We start from the raw sequence: 17,351 nt of genomic DNA, 5'->3' as shown, positions 1-17,351 counted from the left end.
CCTGAATACCATGTGAAGCTACTAGCTTTGAACTGGGAGCAGGAAGCCAAAAGCCACTCAAACACATGCAGGGATTTACCACATCTCAAGGCTGGAACTCGTGTTTGGGGGCCAAGAGCTGAAGGAAAGCCCTGGCCCAGGCCCTTCCAGGCCTCGCTTGATCTTGAAGTCAAGCACCCTGAAGCCAATAAGAATATCAAAATTGACACATGGGATAGTCCCAAGTCCCTCCAGCCCAAGGTTCTGACTCTGATAGGGAAAAAGGAGGGGTGATTCGGATAGAATACGGTCAGTCTCCCTGATATTACTCTAAAGTCAGTGACATCTTTATTGGTTAACACTATATCATGGAGCTTAGTGCCTGGCATCATGTGGGTGGCTAAACAAGTATTTCTTTCTTTTTTTTGCCAGGGGGTGGGGATGGGGTGTACTGGGATGGAACTCAGGGGCACTTAACCATTGAGCCACATCCCCAACCATTATTTTGTATTTTATTTAGAGGTCTCACTGAGTTGCTTAGTGCCTTGCTAAATTGCTGAGGCTGGCTTTGAACTAGTGATCCTTCTGCCTCAGTCTCCCAAGCTGCTGGAACTACAGGCATGAGCCACTGCACCCGTCCACAAGTATTTCTTAAGTGAATATTATTCAGGGGTTTAAATATTTTTATAAAAAATCTTAATAATTATATCATGTACCAATTCCAAGAGCCCAACTCACCACATGGTCATTCGTTTAATTATTGTATCATTCAACAAACATTTATTTAGTGTCTACTATATGGAGATAAGTGCAAAGCACTAGAGACATAAAATTAACTTACATGGTCGTTGTCTTTGTGCTTCTCAGTGTCTCCAAAAGTAAAAACCAAACAAAATAATCCTGCATTTTGTATATTTATATATATCATCAATCCTAAGTATAGGATATAAACTTTGCTTCAAATTTCAATGGGACTCTCTGCTTTTGTCTTTGCCCTTCTTATCATCATTTAAAAATCCCATTTCATGCCTGGCATGGTGGCACACGCCTGTAATTCTGCCTGCTAGGGAGGCTAAGGCAGGAGGATAGAGAGTTCAAAGCCAGCCTTAGCAAAAAGCGAGGCACTAGGCAACTCAGTGAGATCCTGCGTATAAATAAAGTATAAAAAATAGGGCTGGGGATGTGTCTCAGTGATAGAATGTCCTTGAATTCAATACTCAATACCAAAAAAAAAATAAAAATCCCATTTCATTATAAACCCAGAATTAAAATACTCGTGTTATTATGTTAAAGCACTTGCCTAACACACAAAAAGGCCGTGGGTTCAATCCCCAGGCACCACAAAAATAAAAAATCAGCAAGAAACTAAATAATTAATGGAATACAATGAGATCAATGCTGTAACAAGCAGGCCAAAAGACCACAGGGACAAAGTAACATAACAGACTACTGAATTCACAGAAGGTTTTGTAGAAGAGGTAACATGTGATCTATGCTTTAGAGGATAAAGCAGAGGGGAAGGGAGGGTGGCATTCCAGGCCAAGGTCAACATATACAAAGGCAGAGAAACATGGAAGAACTGGTAATTCTGGGTATGGCAAATAGTTTGGTATTGATAGAGGACAGAGTCACAGGTAGCTATACAAATCTACACGAGAAAAACTGAGCTACAAGGTAACCTGAGGGCAGAGGTCAGTGAAAGCCCCAACTATGGCACTGGGTTTCAAACTAGACTATCCCAGCACATCTATTTTCCCTCTCATGGTAGGAACACTCTTGGTTTCTCTCCTGCCTTTCCATAACTCTCTAGTGAGTCAGTTTTCCCTCAGGGAGCCTTTCCTGGGACCTCAGGCCATCTCACCGATCCTGAAGTTCAGCTTTCTCCAGATCCCCTTGGCTCTTGAGTTGTATTAACTCCTGGCTCTTCTCATGGGCTTCCTTCTCTAGCTCCTGAGTCTTGGCTAGTAGGAGCAGCAACTGGGGTGGCTCACTCCTGTCCGCTCTTCCAGATCCACTGGATTCCCGAGACTGTGTTCCCACGGTCAAGCGCAGACAACAGGTCAGCAGGGACCCTGAAAGCCTCGCGTGTTCAGCCTTTAGCTCTGTCAGATCTCTGAGCACAAGCAAGGAAAAGAGCAGACTCCAATAGGAACCAAGGGAACTTGGAGATCAGGCCCAATAAGCCTGAGGGGCAGGTATGTGAAAAAAATCACCTGAAATGAACAATAGCACCCCCCCATCTCCGCCTGATTCCCCTTCTACAGCAGCCCACTGCCTTAAGTTCAGAATCAATAGGGGCAAACCTCCTCCCTTCTTATTCCCACACTGACCTGTCAGTTGCTGACTTCATTTCCAGGAAGTGGCGTCGGAAGGTCACTACCTCCCGCCATAGATTGAGAAGGCGACCATGTTCCCCCTTCAGATAGCCCTTGAAGAACTGTGTGTTCAGAAACCTGGGTCATACCCAAGGGCAGAGGACTATCTTTTGCCAGTATAAGAAGAGTCTTGAATTACTCCTGACTACTAGGGTGAAAGAAGGGACTTTAAGGACAAACGACATTGGATGGTAAGCAGTCTTTCCCTCAGCTAGTTTAGAAAAGGAGATGCAGTGGCTTCTTAGATGGGGGCTATTATCATAAACTTATAAGGAGAAGTAAGTGATCTAACATATGTAAGTCACCTTGCATAGAGCAAGGGCTCAAGAAACATTGGTTTCCTTTAGCTGGAACCTGAAAATTCTTCAGGATCTCTAACTGTCTTTTCTTTTTCATGCAACTTAGTAACCACCTTCATGGCATCTAGCTATGCAGATCTCCAGCTGAAGGGGACCAGTAAACCTTCAGATCCATTTGAAATCAAAGCTAGTCATTTCTGCAAGAAGAGAGTGCTTTGAGTGTCATGCCACCAGCAAGACCTAGACTAGGTAGGTAATGCAGAACTAAGAAAGCCTAACAGAGCAGAGCTGCTAGCACAGGCCTGGCTAGCATGGGCAAAGCCGTCTGCATGGGCTTTAACGACAACAGTGTAGTTTCCATCCATTTTCTGAAGTTAATCCTTTCCAGCACTGACCAGGGCAGCACTCAGAATGCACAGCCCTCTTCTCTCAGTTCTGCTCTCTGTCCTTCCTACCTCCTGCTCCATCCGCCACTGGCTCTCCTTCCTTATTAGCTCATCCCGGGCCCGACTCCAGTCCACTGTCAATTTTTCCATGTCTTCCCAAAGGGCTTTATTCACCACGTCAGCTTTTTCCACGTGTAGTCGAAGCTGAGTATTCACTTCTGCTAGACTCTCACACCTGCACTGGGGAGGGGAAAGAGCAAACGCAAAATAAAGGCCTGTGCCACCCCTTAGACCTCTTGAGAGTGAGATGACAATGACTGGAATTTTCCATTGCCAGGATGGTTCTAATCCATATTAGCCCTCAGGACAGTTTTTTCATCAGACTTCTCCACCCACTGGCCAAACACTCAGGTCAGAAAATATGGGGTCCATCACCTCTGTTGCTCCTCGTCCAATCGGATTAGCAGCTGTTCCAGGTTTGGCTCTTCCACACTTTCCCAAGGCGGAGGAATCAGCCCCTTTGCCAGACAGAAACAAGCCTTATTCATTTCCAAAGAGAACATCACTCAAGCCAATTCCCTGAGGCCTCTTTCCATAGCAGCACACTTTCTTTTTATTCTTTCTCCCGCGATAGCAATTTCCTTTCTTTTCTCAGTCACTATGTCCTGGAAGCAAATCCACTGCATCCCTCTTTCCAAAAATGAACCAATAACCTCTTCTGAAAGATGGCATTTGGTTTTAAAAAGAACCTTGAACCTAAGAAGCATAAGATTATTGTTCATTAATGGCCTTGATTTTTACTATAATAATTTTTGGACCTTGTAAAGTCACTTAACTTCTTGGTGCTGCAGTGTCTTCAGCTACAAAATGAAAGTAATAACACTCTTCTCAGAAAGTTCTTTTGTAGACTAAGTGACATAATTATACCACAATCTTTGCCCTACCTGCAAAGAAGGTACTCAATATGTTTTGGTTCTTTCCTTCCTGCAACAGAACTTTTCTGAGGAGAATGTGATCAGGTGCCTGAGGGAGCTGGAACTAAGATAAATGGGTCTTTTAAAGCCAATTATGCCCAGCCAAGATACAAATAGATCCCTCTAGTGTAGACATGTGTTGTAGGTCTTAGAGGAACACCTCTCCTACCACAGAAAAACAATGACACCTACTGGATGAAGGATGCATTTCCTCCCTTTAGTTCCACTCACCCACTGGGCTAAGTCCCCTGATATTGCATTGGTCCTTAGAAAACCAAGGGATGGACTCTCATAGACCAGCCATAGCAAGGTCCAAGGAAGATTGCTGTTGACAGAACTTTCAGAGGCTGAAGAGAGACTTCTAGCATACACCCCTTATCATACCCTGGCCACCCTCAGAAAATAAAGCCTAACAAGTACATTTACTGAGGGCTCAAGGGAACATGGAACTCAGCCTCACTTACTCCAGTGTCTTCCAGTCGCTTCTCCAGTTCTTGGCACCAGCTCCGGTACTGCAAAACCTAAAGCAAAGACAGCACAATGGACATAGCTGGTACAAAAAACCCAAACCAAAGTTCCCTCATAATTTGGGCAACCTGCAATGAACAGGAGAACTGGGTGGTGATGGTGGTTTCTATTTGTCTATTTGGATATAAAAAGAATATTTTCAATATGCCTCTTACATCAGAAAAACAAAACCATAAATCTTAGGGTCAGATCTCAGCTCTAGACAAGAACAAGCCAGGACAACTAATTTTGTATATATGTGTGTGTGTGTGTGTGTGTGTGTGTGTGTATGTGTGTGTGTGTTGCTGGGGATAGAACTCAGGGTCTTGTATATGCGAGGCAAGCACTCTACCAACTGAGCTATATATCCCCAGCTCCTGGGCAACTAATTAAAAAAAATTTTTTTTTTTAGTTATAGATAAACACAATATCTTTATTTTATTTATTTATCTTTATGTGGAGCTGAGGATCGAACCAGGGCCTCACACATGCTAGGCAAGTGCTCTACCACTGAGGAACAACCCCAGCCCCTGGGCAACTAATTTAACCCTTGTAAATGCCACCTTTTTTGTCTCCTGGTACTGGGGATTGAACCCAGGGGTGATCTACCACTGAGTTATACCTCCAGCTCTTTTTATTTTTCATTTTGAGATATGACCTTGTAAGTTGCCTAGGCTGGCCTCAAACTTGTGATACTCCTAACTCATCCTCCCAACTAGCTGGGATTACAGGTATGAACCACCATGCCCAGCTTCCTTAGAAAGTCATTTATTTTAAATATTTATTGTACCAGGGATTGAACCCAGGAGTGCTTAACCACTGAGATACATCCCCAGTCCTATTTTATATTTTATTTAGAGACAGGGTTTCACTGAGTTTCTTAGTACCTTGCTGTTGCTGAACTGGCTTTGAACTTGCAATCCTCCTGCCTCAGCCTCCCAAGCTGCTGGGATTACAGGCATGTGCCACTGTGTGAAATTCATTTTTAAAAGGGACACAATCTAGACCTTGTCAAGTAGTAGTGAGGATCAAAGAAACTATATTTGAAAGCTGAACAATGCAGATCCTCAGCTCACCAAGCTAGGTGTGAGCCATCCTCCCCACCTGGCTCTGCCTCTTCCAGCTGCTACCCTGCTCACCTTGGCCTGCAGCTTCCTCACAAGGGCAGCTTGCCTTTGCTGTGCCTCCTGGAAGCTCTTCAATTTCCGCCAGGAGACTGCCTGGTTCTCCGCCATCTGCTGCTGAAGAGCCAGCACTTGCTCCTCCAGCACCAACTGCAGAGACTGGGGCTTCATGTCGTTCAACCTGGTGCTTCCTGTCTCCATGGGGGCATCAGACAGCAAGTCCACAGGTCCCTATGCATCCAGAGGCTGTTTGCTCCCTGCAGGGTTCTCTAACCATTTCTGTACCACTTCTACTTCTTCTTGAGCTGAGACCAAAGCACAACTGAAATTGAAAAAAAACAGTCCAGATGACCCAAATTTATTCAACAAACTTGTATATGGCAAAACTTGGTTGGACAAAGTAAACAGGCTCCTCTACTACAGGACTCCTCAGAACCTCTAACATAATAAGATAGATCCAGGAAAAATGGTAAGCGCTTATAATCCCAGCTACTTGGGAGGTTGAGTTGGGAGGATTGTTTGAGCCCAGGAGTTCAAGGCCAATTCGGCCAACATAGCAAGACTCCATTAAAAAAAAAAAATTTAAGATAGACCCTAATCTCTAAGATGGGGTTCTGATGAGGATCATTCCCCAAATTTAATGGATCATGAGACAAGCTCACAGGAATACCATTTCCTGGCATGCCTTTGGAACTCTGACGAAACCAAGGGCTCCTGGTTTACTACTGCATCCCTCATATCTACCATAGCCATGAAGACATTTGTTGAAGGAATTACTGAACGTGCTGTTAGTTTGGCAAGGGAAACAGACACAAATAATTACAACAAAATGAAGCATATGCAACAAGAGTGCAGGTTAGCATGGAGAGAAAAAAAAAAAAAAAGAAGGCATTTCACCTAGCTTGGGGGGCTGTGAATTATGTGAATCATCATTATTCAGGTCAGTTGCTTTAGTGCTTTACATGCATTATATCATTGTGTCTACGTAAGAATCTTGAAATCTTCCAAGACCTTCCTACCTCCCTTCACCACATGTGCTATTCTAGCTCTTTATACATGGATGAAGAAACGGAGGCTTAGAAAGATCAAGCAACTTGTACCAGGTTACACAGCTGACTCCCTGACAAAGAAAAGGGGTTGCTGATGTTTCAGGTAAGGGATCCAAAGAGAAAGAGAAGGGTGGGCTGGGTGAAACGGTGCATGCCTATTATCCCAGCAAATCAGGAGGCTGAGGCAGGAGGATCACAAGTTCAAGTCCAGCCTAGGCAATTTAGTAAGACCCTATCTCAAAAAAAATGCAGGGGATGTGCTGGGAAAGCAGCTTGGTGATAAAGCACCATGGGTTCAAACCCCAATAATGAAGAGAGAGAAAGAAAACAAACAAACAAACAAAAAAACAAAATAAACCAGTTACACCAGGATAGTAAACCATTCTCACCTACCTGGGCTAAAATAGGACAATGGGCCACCTGCAGCAGAGGCAGCCAGCCTAACAGTGACCTTTGGATATACCCAAGAAAGGGGGAGGCATTGTAGCAAAGAAAAATTATGAGGGGCTATGACCTCAAGCGTGCCACTTCCCTTTCAGTCCCCTTGTCCAAAAATGAGGGCATCCAGCTCTATGACCTCTGAATTTGTTAAGTCTCTAAAACTGACAATTATTCTACAACCTGTGTAGGAGAAATCAGGGCGTTCCTTCATGTTATTAACGCTAAGACTCCCATCAGCAGGGTTAAGGAGTATCTGTATTTCCAGCAAATGAAAATCTAGCATTTACATACACTAGAAGTTTTAGGAGCCTCAAATGCTTTCATGCACCAAACTGCAAATCTTTTACATTCTGACTCAAATGCCACCTCCTATCATATGGTCCCAGAAGGAAGTTACCACTTTCATAGCTATACACACATACACACTCACTCACTCTCTCAAATACATATATATTCTAGAATATATATGTATTTTATCTTCATTATTTGTCCACCTTCTAATCTGTGAGTCCCTCAAAGGCAGAAGTTGTCTAAATCATTTTAGTTATCTGTAATAATAAAGAAATATGTGAGGGGCTAGGGATATAGCTCAGTCGGTAGAGTGCTCATCTCGCATGCATAAGGCCCTGGGTTCAATCCTCACGCATCACAAAAAAAAAAAAGAAAGAAAGAAAGAAAGAAAGAAAGAAATATGTAAGAATATATCACAGATCTCCAACAGATCTAAACCATAGGCCAGATATTGCAGATCAGTGGGGTTTGCTGGCTCTTTTCAATCACTGTGGGTGGACCACACAATGATTTTTTTTTTTTTTTTGGTGGTGGCACTAAGGATTAAAACCAGGGTCTCTAGTGATAGCTAGGCTATCACTTTAACCTTTTTATTTTGTTTTTTGAGACAAGGTCTTGCTAAATTGTTAAGGCTGGTCTTGAACTTGTGATCCTCCTGCCTCAGCCACCCAAGTAGCTGGGATATAAGGTGTCACTGCCCTACCCGGCTACATACAATGATATTAAAAATTCAAGTTAGGTTTCAACATTTATAATTAGGAGAATACACACTAAAAACTGTTATTACTGGGCTAGGGTTGTAGCTCAGTGGTGGAGCACTTGCCTTGCATGTATAAGGCACTGGGTTTGATTCGTAGTACCACATAAAAAATAAATTAATTAAAAGTATTGTGTCTATTACTAAAAATATTAGAAAAACAAAAACCCTTATTTCTGACTCTTTTGGAAAATTAGAGTACAATGACCTTTGAGCCATATTCCCACAATGAAATGACCCAAGTTGCAGTTGAATAGTGCCTGTCCCCTTTGGATAGGGCATATACTCTCTAGTTCACCAAAGTTCCTCTGTCCCATGACTATTCTCTCCCTCACACTGACAACAGATTTCAGTTCTCATTTATCATTGTACTTGTGCTATTGTTTTTCTTAGAGTTATAGAGAAAAATTCAGTTTACTAATTTTTTTTTTAATTCTCTTTTTTTTTTTTTTTTAGAGAGAGTGAGAGAGGGGGACAGAGAGAGAGAGAGAGAATTTTTAACATTTATTTATTTTTTTCTTAGTTCTCGGCGGACACAACATCTTTGTTGGTATGTGGTGCTGCTGAGGATCGAACCCGGGCCGCACGCATGCTAGGCGAGTGCGCTACCGCTTGAGCCACATCCCCAGCCCTCAGTTTACTAATTTATCCTGAACAACTGAAGTCACCTGAGTCTTCAGAACCTTTCCTGGGCAGTAAAGAATAAAACAATGAGGGCTGGGATATCAAAGCACCTGCCTTGCATTTGTAAAGCCCTGGGTTTAATCCCTAGTTCAAAAAAAAAAAAGAAAAAGACAAAAGTAGAAATAAATAAAGTAGTGACAGTAGTGTGGCACCAGTGAAGGTCTGGTGATACCAATAACCCAGGCCGAAGTAATTCAGCCTTCCCCAAATTACAAACATCTTCCTTTTCTGCCCTTCCTTTCCACCAGGGCTGCAAAACCAACTAACCATTGCACCAGGAAGTGCTGGCTCTTCAGAGTTTGATGGAGTGCAATCCCTCTCTGCTGGGTGGAGGCAGACCTTCCAGAAAACTGCTCGCTTACCCCAGGATTTCTGCCAACACTCTACCAACAATAAGAGCAGATCTGAGTTGCTTCAAAGGAACTGAAGTGCCTTTTCTCTCCTAATACTTCGAGGGTTGAGCCAGGCTTTTCCACATGCAGCTTCAGTGGACCAAAGGCTCCCTTGCCCTCCTTTGAATCTCTATCCCAAATTACCAGATTGAACCATAGGAAACTGCTGATATTCGCTCCTTATTTTTTAACCTACAGAAATGGCACTTTCCTGTAGTTCAACCTAATGTCTCTATATACAGCCTTGTCACAGTTCCAAGAATTCTCATTTAATCCTCTTTTAGGATAAGGTTGCCAGTAACATGCAAATATTATTTGGGAAGATAATATCAGTAATATTTCAACAAAGAAATAAAATAATTTTAAAAACATAAAATTGCAGATAATTAAAAAATTGTAGTGCTGTTTAAAAGTTTAGTATAACCTTCTCTTTTTACAGATAAGGAAACAGGTTTATAAAGATGAAATAAGTTTATTTTACTCATATTTTGTTTATATGTCCACTTATCTCAAAAAAATGATTGAAAAGTATAGCAAATATACCATAATAATGTAGATATCACTAACAGCAGAAACTGGGTAAATAGAAACCCTGTGTACTATGCAATTTTTCCATAAATCTAAGATTGCTCTAAATTTAAGCATGGACGTGGTGGCGCATGCTTGTAATCCCAGAGGCTGAGACAGGAGATGGCGAGTTCAAAGCCAGCCTCAGCAACACTGAGGCACTAAGAAACTCAGTGAGACCCTGTCTCTAAAAAAATATATATAAAATGGGGTTGGGATGTGGCTCAGTGATTGAGGGCCCCTGAGTTCAATCCCTGGAATCCCCCCTAAAAAATAAATAAATAAAGTTCATTTTAAAAAAGGACTTGAAGTGTTATGATTAAACAAACAAAAAAAGGCCAGGTTTGGTGGCACACACCTGCAATCACAATGATTTGAGAGTATGAAGTAGATGGATCACATGTTCAAGGCCAGCCTCAGCAACTTAGTGAAGCGCTAAGCAACTAAGTAAGACCCCGTCTCAAAATAAAAAATAAAAAGGGTTGGGGATGTGGCTCAGTGGTAAGGTATCTCTGGATTCAATCCCTGGTACCAAACAAAAAACAAAAAACTGTAAATCTGAAATTCACTAAAATCAGAATAAAAAGGAAGAGACAGAAAAATCACATCAGGGAACTTTCTAAAATTGAGACTTTGTTCTGAGCTTCCTGGAGATAGCTCAGCACCCTTTTATTAACACTTTAGATACACTAGCAGAGCTCCAAAGGAAAGGTAGGTTTCCATGTCCCCCAGAAAAGGAAAAGGTCAGTAGCTGGCAAATGGTAACAGATTAGATTGCATTCAAATGAGATAATGAACATCCAGGTAGCCTGTAAACTGTAAGCCACTGAATAATGATTACTGCAGGAAAAGGGAACAGATTCACTTTCTTTATGCATTAGTTTATCCCATAAATACTCAGGAATTCAAACAGGAATTCAAGTCTGCCACTGTTGTACAGAAATAGCAGGACCTACTTCCTGCTTTTGTCAAGAATCAGATTGAGGGCTGGGGCTGTGGCTCATCGGTAACGCACTTGCCTGGCATGTGTGAGGCACTGGGTTCGATTCTCAGCACCACATATAAATAAATAAAATAAAGGTCTATCAACAACTAAAAAAATATATTAAAAAAAAAAAGAATCAGATTGAGAAGGGCAGCAAACTCAAGACCAAGAGCCACCTGTGGACTTAAGGTAGAAGGTAGCAGAATAGTGATATGAATAATGTATTTAGTCTGCTCTCATCCAACATATTTTAAAAGGAGTCTTTAAATAAAGTTTAAAAGAGAAACAACTCCACATAAACTTGGAGGTATAAATACTACAAGGACTAAGAACCAGACTGGCATTATTAAATATAATTTGGCATTTATGGCAAAAAAGAAAAAGCACTTAAGGACACATTTTATTTCCTGAGTAAACACTATAGAGACATTTTGTGTACAGACACCATTTCTGCTGCTGCTGCTGCTTCTTTCTCTTTTCTTTTCTTTTTTTTTTTTTTGTACCAGGGACAGAACCCAGGAATGCTTAACCACTGAGCCACATCCCCAGCCATTTTTTTGTATCTTTATTTAGAGACAGGGTCTGAGTTGCTTAGCGCTGCACTAAGCTGCTGAAGCTGGCTTTAAACTCACAATCCTCCTACCTCAGCTTCCTGAGTCGCTGGAATTATAGGTGTGCACCACTGCATCTGGCTCCATTTCTGCTTCTTGTGGAGGTGCAGGGAGTTAGCATGAAATTCCTTATATAAGTCACACAAGTGGGATGTTTCTGTGTTCTCTTCTCACTTATGGTCTCTCCCACTCAATCTTTGTTGCTGGCCCTTCTTTATCTCCATGATATCTGAATATTGGGGGCCCAGGGCTCAGGCATCAGGCCTCTTCTCCTACATTCATTTCCTAGGAAAATTGCACCCTGTTTCACAGCTTCAAATAGCACCTACACACCCATAAGCCTCAGGGTTACTCTCTAGCCCACACCTTCCTCTGGAACTCTGTCCTGCTATACCATAATCAAACATCTATTTAACTTTTCCAAGTAGATGTCGAGTAGGCATCTATCTCAATTTACTCCAAAAGTAAACTGCTGCTGCTCCAATCTTCCCTACTTTAGTAAATGGCACTGCCATACTTCTAGCTGCTCAAGTCAAAAGCCTTACAGTCAGATTTATTCCACCCGGCCATGCCCTATAACCTCCACATCAGCAAATTCTGCTGTTCATACCAGACCCCCACTGCCACCATCCTGGTGTGATGACTTTGAGACATGCCTACAAACTCTTTGATACTTCTCCCTCAAGAGGTAACGCTTAATTCTCTCCCCTTGAGTGTGGGCTGGACTGAAGTAGAAATGATTTCTGAGACAAGGTCATACATGGTACTATGGCTCCTTGTTTGCTTACTGTCTTTCTCTCTGTCTCTGATCAGTCTCTCTGGGGGAAGCCAACTATTCTGAACTGAGGATACAAAGGCACCTGTGAAGAGGCCCAGAGGTAAGGAACTGGGCCTTCTGCCAAAAGTGCTGTGAGTGAGCCATCTTGGAAGCACATCTTCCAGCCCCTGCTGAAGCCTTCAAATCACTGCAGCTCAAGTTGTCAGTCTGACTGCAGCCTAGAGATCCTAAGCCAGAAACAGCCAGCTAATCCACACGAGGATTTTTGATACACAAGAAATATGAGAGACAATAAATGACTGTTATTTTAAACTGCTTACTTTTGGGGTAAGTTTATTGCACAGCAACTGATAATTAATACATCTGGATTACTACAAAAGATTTCTAGATGGTAGTGATGACTCCTAAATTTTATTATTTCTCAACAGAGTAGTCATAATCCTTTTAAAATATAACAGATGAAGCCACTCAGAACTCTCTACCAAAATCCTCACAATGGTCTTCAGGATCATAATTATTTGATCCCAGACTCATTTGTTTTAATTCTACTTTCTATTCCTTTCCCCTTTGTTCCCAACCCTCCAACTACACTGGTCTCCCTGCTGTGCATGCTTGGAACACACCAAACCCAACCCATTTCATGGCCTCTTCCCTAGTTATCTTCATGATTTGCATCCTTACCGCCTTCACCTAGGTCTCTGTTCAAATGTCACTGCTCAGTAAATGGTTCCCTAACCATATAAAATACCATCACTCCTCCACAAATGCTGGTATTTCTACTCACCTTACTATTTACTTATTTGTTCTTGTCTAATTATTATTATATAATAACCTACTAGAATGTAAATTCTACCAGTACAAAACATTATTTTATTGGATACTTGTACTCTCAGCCCCTAAAACAATGCCTGGTATGTAACAGGTGCCTATTACATATTCAACTAACTGATACAACAACATTAGGTAACATGATCTACATTATCCTTCATAATTTTACAAAATGCTGACAGTTCTATTGCCACTCTAAAAGCAAAACTCAAAGCTTATACAGTTTGTACAGCACTTTACTTTCACAATAATAACTTGCAATCTTCATTAATTAAAAAAAAAAAAAAAAAAAAAACCTCTCATAGCCATGCAAGGTGATGCACACTTATCATTCCAGCAGCTCGGGAGGCTGAGACAAGTTCAAAGCCAGCCTCGGCAATTTAGTGAGTCTGTAAACAACCTAGTGAGATTGTCTCAAAATAAAAAAATAAAAAGGGCTGGGGATGTGGATCAGTGGTTACGTGCCCTTGGGTCCAACCCCTGGTACAACACAATTTAGAGATGAGATTATGGTCCTCATTTTATAATCAAGAAAACTAAGGTTCAGTGGGCAGGAGTGATGGCTCATGTGATCCCAGGGACTTGGGAGGTTGAGGCAGGACTGCAAGTTCAAAGTCAGCTTCAGCAACTTAGCAAGACCCTGTCCCAAAATAAAAAATTAAAAGGGCTGGGGATGTAGCTCAGTGGTAAAGCACCCCTGGATTAAATCCTGGTGAGACAGAGAGAGAGAGAGAGAGAGAGAGAGAGAGAGAGAAAACTTAGGCTCAAAAAAAAAAAAAGGACATAACTGGTCAGTGGCAAAGCAGAGACTAAACACCAATCTGATTTCAAATTGTATGCACTCTCCATTACATTACCTGCCTCCTAACTTATAGACTAGGAAGCCACAATTCTAAGGGTCATTTCTTAAAGGGTGTGAAATAATGACATCTACGCCTGAAGCTTTCTGAGGGAAAAAGAGCAATAAAAGGTAGAATATGATGGACAGAATATAGTTATACAGGGTCAACCCCAGTTTTATCCTTGGTTTTGTCATGAACTCACTCTATCAATTTGAGAACATCAATTCTTCTTTTAAAGACATGTCAGTAAAATGGGAATCATAATCCTGGCCTTCGTAACTCAAGGGGCTAATATGAAAATCAATTCAATAGTCATTTACTAAACCCAAAGGCAATGGAGTAAAGTTATCACATGCCCTGGGGACAGTTTCCAGCTCTACTCACTTATTAGTTGTGAGACTCAGGAATATTACTCCATCCGTGAGTGCCTCAGTTTCTTCATATGCAAAATGTGAAGATACAAAACACACCTCCAGGTCTCTGTGAAGATTAAATAGACTTTACACGTAATGCATTTAGGAAAATCTGACACTTTTCGACTACTCGGTAAATATTAGCTCTTACCATCATCATGTGCAAGATCCTTGAATACAGAGACCAAAAAGGCAAACATAACGTCCAAAGACCGAGCTCAAAGTGTGAAAAGGCAGAAAAAGCGATTTGTGAAAATGCACAAAAAGCCACAAAGCGAGGTAGCTGCGCCTGCCGAAGACGGCTGGGAAAGGCTTCAAAGAACTGCTATTGAGTTGGGTCCCGAAGAACAGAGTTCCAGGGTCGCGCGCCAGGGCAGTGGGTGGGACTGGGCTTTCGGACAGATCACGTGCAAAGCCCGGGGACGCAGGGAGAAGGGCGGGAGAGCGCAGTGCGTACCCAAACAGCCCGGGGTTGCCGGCGGTTGGATACCAAGGTTGGAAGTTCTTTCTGCGCGTACTGGAACCCAGAGTGGTGCCGGCAGCAGGAAGGTGAGACTGGCAGGCCAGGGGCCCTAGGATAAGTTCCAGTCCGTCTCTGGGCCTCGGGTCCTCCTGGGAAACGGGAGGCCGCTGTCCAAATGGGATTCCCGCGGGCGCCCCAGGCGGGCCGGTCCCAGGGCCTCGGACCGTTAACCCGGGCACCTCCCGCCTGCTCCTGAGCCCCACCTCACCGCGATCAGCTCGGGCAGATTCCTGGAGCGCTGCTCAGCAAAGGAGCGGCCGCAGCCGCCGAGAGGCCGGGCCGGGGGCGGGAGCCCTCCGGGCTCGCGCTCAAACCCCGCCCCCAAACTCCCGCCCTTTGGGAGGGCCCGCCCCACAGTGTAGCGCGCCTATAGGCCGACAGCGCCGGGGGCGGATCTCCACCATGTTGGGTACTGACGTCAGGCTTACTCGAGACATCCAGAAGGAAAGTGAGGGTTATATGGAGACATAGGATCCCTTGCCAGAAATGGAGACAGCCAGAGCTTTTGGACTACAGCAAAGGACATTTCAAGAACAGAAAAATCTTGCCTCAATTATTCCCCTGTTGGCTTCGGCGTTACGTAACGCGCATGCGTAATAAAAAAATTCACTTGGTTCGAGATGCGCCTGCGCATCGCTCTACTTACAAACCGCGTAGAATACCAACTGCGTGAGAAAGGAGCTGTAAAACTTGCAACCCTGGTCTTCCTTCTTGCTTTCGAACCCCGACGGTCCGGGCAGCCCTAAGCAATACAACAGTTGCAGCAGAATGACTTAGTGTTATTTGGAACACTCAGCCCTCTACATACCTTTGCACAGTGTTACCTTTGCCTGAATGGCCTAAATGTGACCAAAGAGCTACATAGAGTTGGTCTCATTTTCTACGTAATCAAGATTCCCCTAAATTTTCCCCCTGGGACTGCGGTGTTATTCTCAAGGCATTTTGTGTATCAAATATCAATGCACTTTTTTTTTAAGAGAGAGAATTTTAATCTTTTATTTTTTAGTTTTTGGCGGGCACAACATCTTTGTTGGTATGTGGTGCTGAGGATCGAACCTGGGCCACACGCATGCCAGGCGAGCCGCTACCGCTTGAGCCGCATCCCCAGCCCTCAATACACTTTCTTAGAATTAATATTCCCTTTATCTATCTCTTCCATTAAGTGGTTCTCAATTTTTAGTAGAGATTGAAAACAAAAAAGCTGAGAAATTTCTACCCCTTAACATTCAGCAAACCAATGGGGGAATCAGGAATCTGCGTTTTAGAGAATACCCCCATGTGATTCCGATGTATTAGGTACACATTTTGGGTAGCGCTTCAGGAGATTGTGAGCTCCTTGAGGATAAAGATTATTTTTTGGCCATTTCTGCTTCCAACACACAGCACAAAGCCTGGATGAAATAGATGCTCATTAAGTGTTGAGTGAATTAATGAGTAGCAAAAGTGAAATAGGCAATAGGCCTCTGGTTAAGACAAAGAGAACCTGGGAGAACACTGTGTTAGGAGCTACATTTTATTTCTCTTGTGTAAGAACTTCTTAATATCTACTTTGCAATAAAGAGAAAGTGGAGTGAAAGGAGATAGGAAAGTGAGGACACTGATTTGGAAAAGCAGTTTCTGGAGAGGGAAGAAGAAATATCTCCAGGTATTGGGCAGAAAAAGATGGAAAGAATCAGTGGTGAGAAGCCACCCTAGGGAAATAATTCCACAACAAGCTCTGTACAGGAATATTCCCGGCCACACTACTTGGCATGGAGAAAAACAAAACTGCATAAATGTGAAACATACCAAATTTTCTGTACCAGGACTTTTTGCAGTACTTTGCCCTCTATCTAGACCACTTTCCCCCAGCTCTTGGCTCAGCTGGTACCTTCTCCTTTTTCCTGTCTCATTTTTAAAAATATTTCCTAAGTTAAGTCTTCCCTTACCATGCTATCCAAAGTAAAACTTATCCTATATTTTCCATCATAGTTGTCTGTTTCTTACATAGCACTTTCTACTTATTTTATTTGTTTACCTATTATCTTCTCCCCACCTCTGAAATTTAAGCTTTATGAGGTCAAGAGTCCCTGACTTCTTTCTAGGATTCAACACATAATCTGACACTTGGTGGGTGCTAAATTGAATGTTATTCGTTGACTGAATGAATCAAGTCAACCTAAGTCTTAAAAATTTTAATAACATAAAATCCATCCCAAAAAAAGACAATATGTTACAACTATGAGGAGTAAACCTAGGCTTCAGACTACCAAAACATACCAATAAAGGGGTAAATGAACTAGAAGGGGATCAAAATCAAATGGTAATCTTTGATCTTTGTAAAGGGGGATTAATTCATTCCCTTATTTATTCTTTTACCCAGAAACATCTCTTGAACATATAGTATGTTCTATGATTGAATAATGATACAATGTATTATCCGTAAGTTGGAAATTGTACTAAAACATAATATAAATGGGGCTGGGGTTGTGGCTCAGTGGTAGAGCGCTTACGTAGCACATGTGAGGCCCTGGGTTCGATTCTCAGCACCACATAAAAATAAATAA

At 42.5% G+C, this 17,351-nt stretch overlaps 1 protein-coding gene across 6 annotated transcripts in view; it reads right to left on the bottom strand.

The window, feature by feature from the left end:
* Cep250 (centrosomal protein 250) overlaps positions 1-15,141 on the bottom strand; it is a 47,728-nt gene extending 32,587 nt beyond the window's left edge. The window contains exons 1-9 of one of the 6 annotated variants that reach the window (XM_021729567.3): positions 15,009-15,141; positions 14,434-14,894; positions 14,254-14,349; positions 5,660-5,966; positions 4,478-4,534; positions 3,475-3,557; positions 3,109-3,274; positions 2,310-2,416; positions 1,841-2,092 (exon numbers count right to left, since the gene is read on the bottom strand). In XM_021729567.3, the coding sequence (XP_021585242.2) occupies positions 1,841-2,092; positions 2,310-2,416; positions 3,109-3,274; positions 3,475-3,557; positions 4,478-4,534; positions 5,660-5,845 (851 nt within the window). In that variant the 5' untranslated portion in view covers positions 5,846-5,966; positions 14,254-14,349; positions 14,434-14,894; positions 15,009-15,141. Of the gene's footprint in view, positions 1-1,840; positions 2,093-2,309; positions 2,417-3,108; positions 3,280-3,474; positions 3,558-4,477; positions 4,535-5,659; positions 5,967-14,253; positions 14,350-14,433 lie in introns of those variants that run through there. The other 5 variants (XM_021729566.3, XM_040275898.2, XM_021729568.3 and 2 more) reach the window with 5 other exon arrangements.
* Between the last annotated feature and the right edge of the window lie 2,210 nt (positions 15,142-17,351).

The sequence above is a fragment of the Ictidomys tridecemlineatus genome, chromosome 5 (genome assembly GCF_052094955.1).
Source record: "Ictidomys tridecemlineatus isolate mIctTri1 chromosome 5, mIctTri1.hap1, whole genome shotgun sequence".
NCBI lineage: Eukaryota > Metazoa > Chordata > Mammalia > Rodentia > Sciuridae > Ictidomys > Ictidomys tridecemlineatus.
Note: the sequence above shows the minus strand (reverse complement) of the source record. Positions and strands in the feature narration are given on the sequence as shown.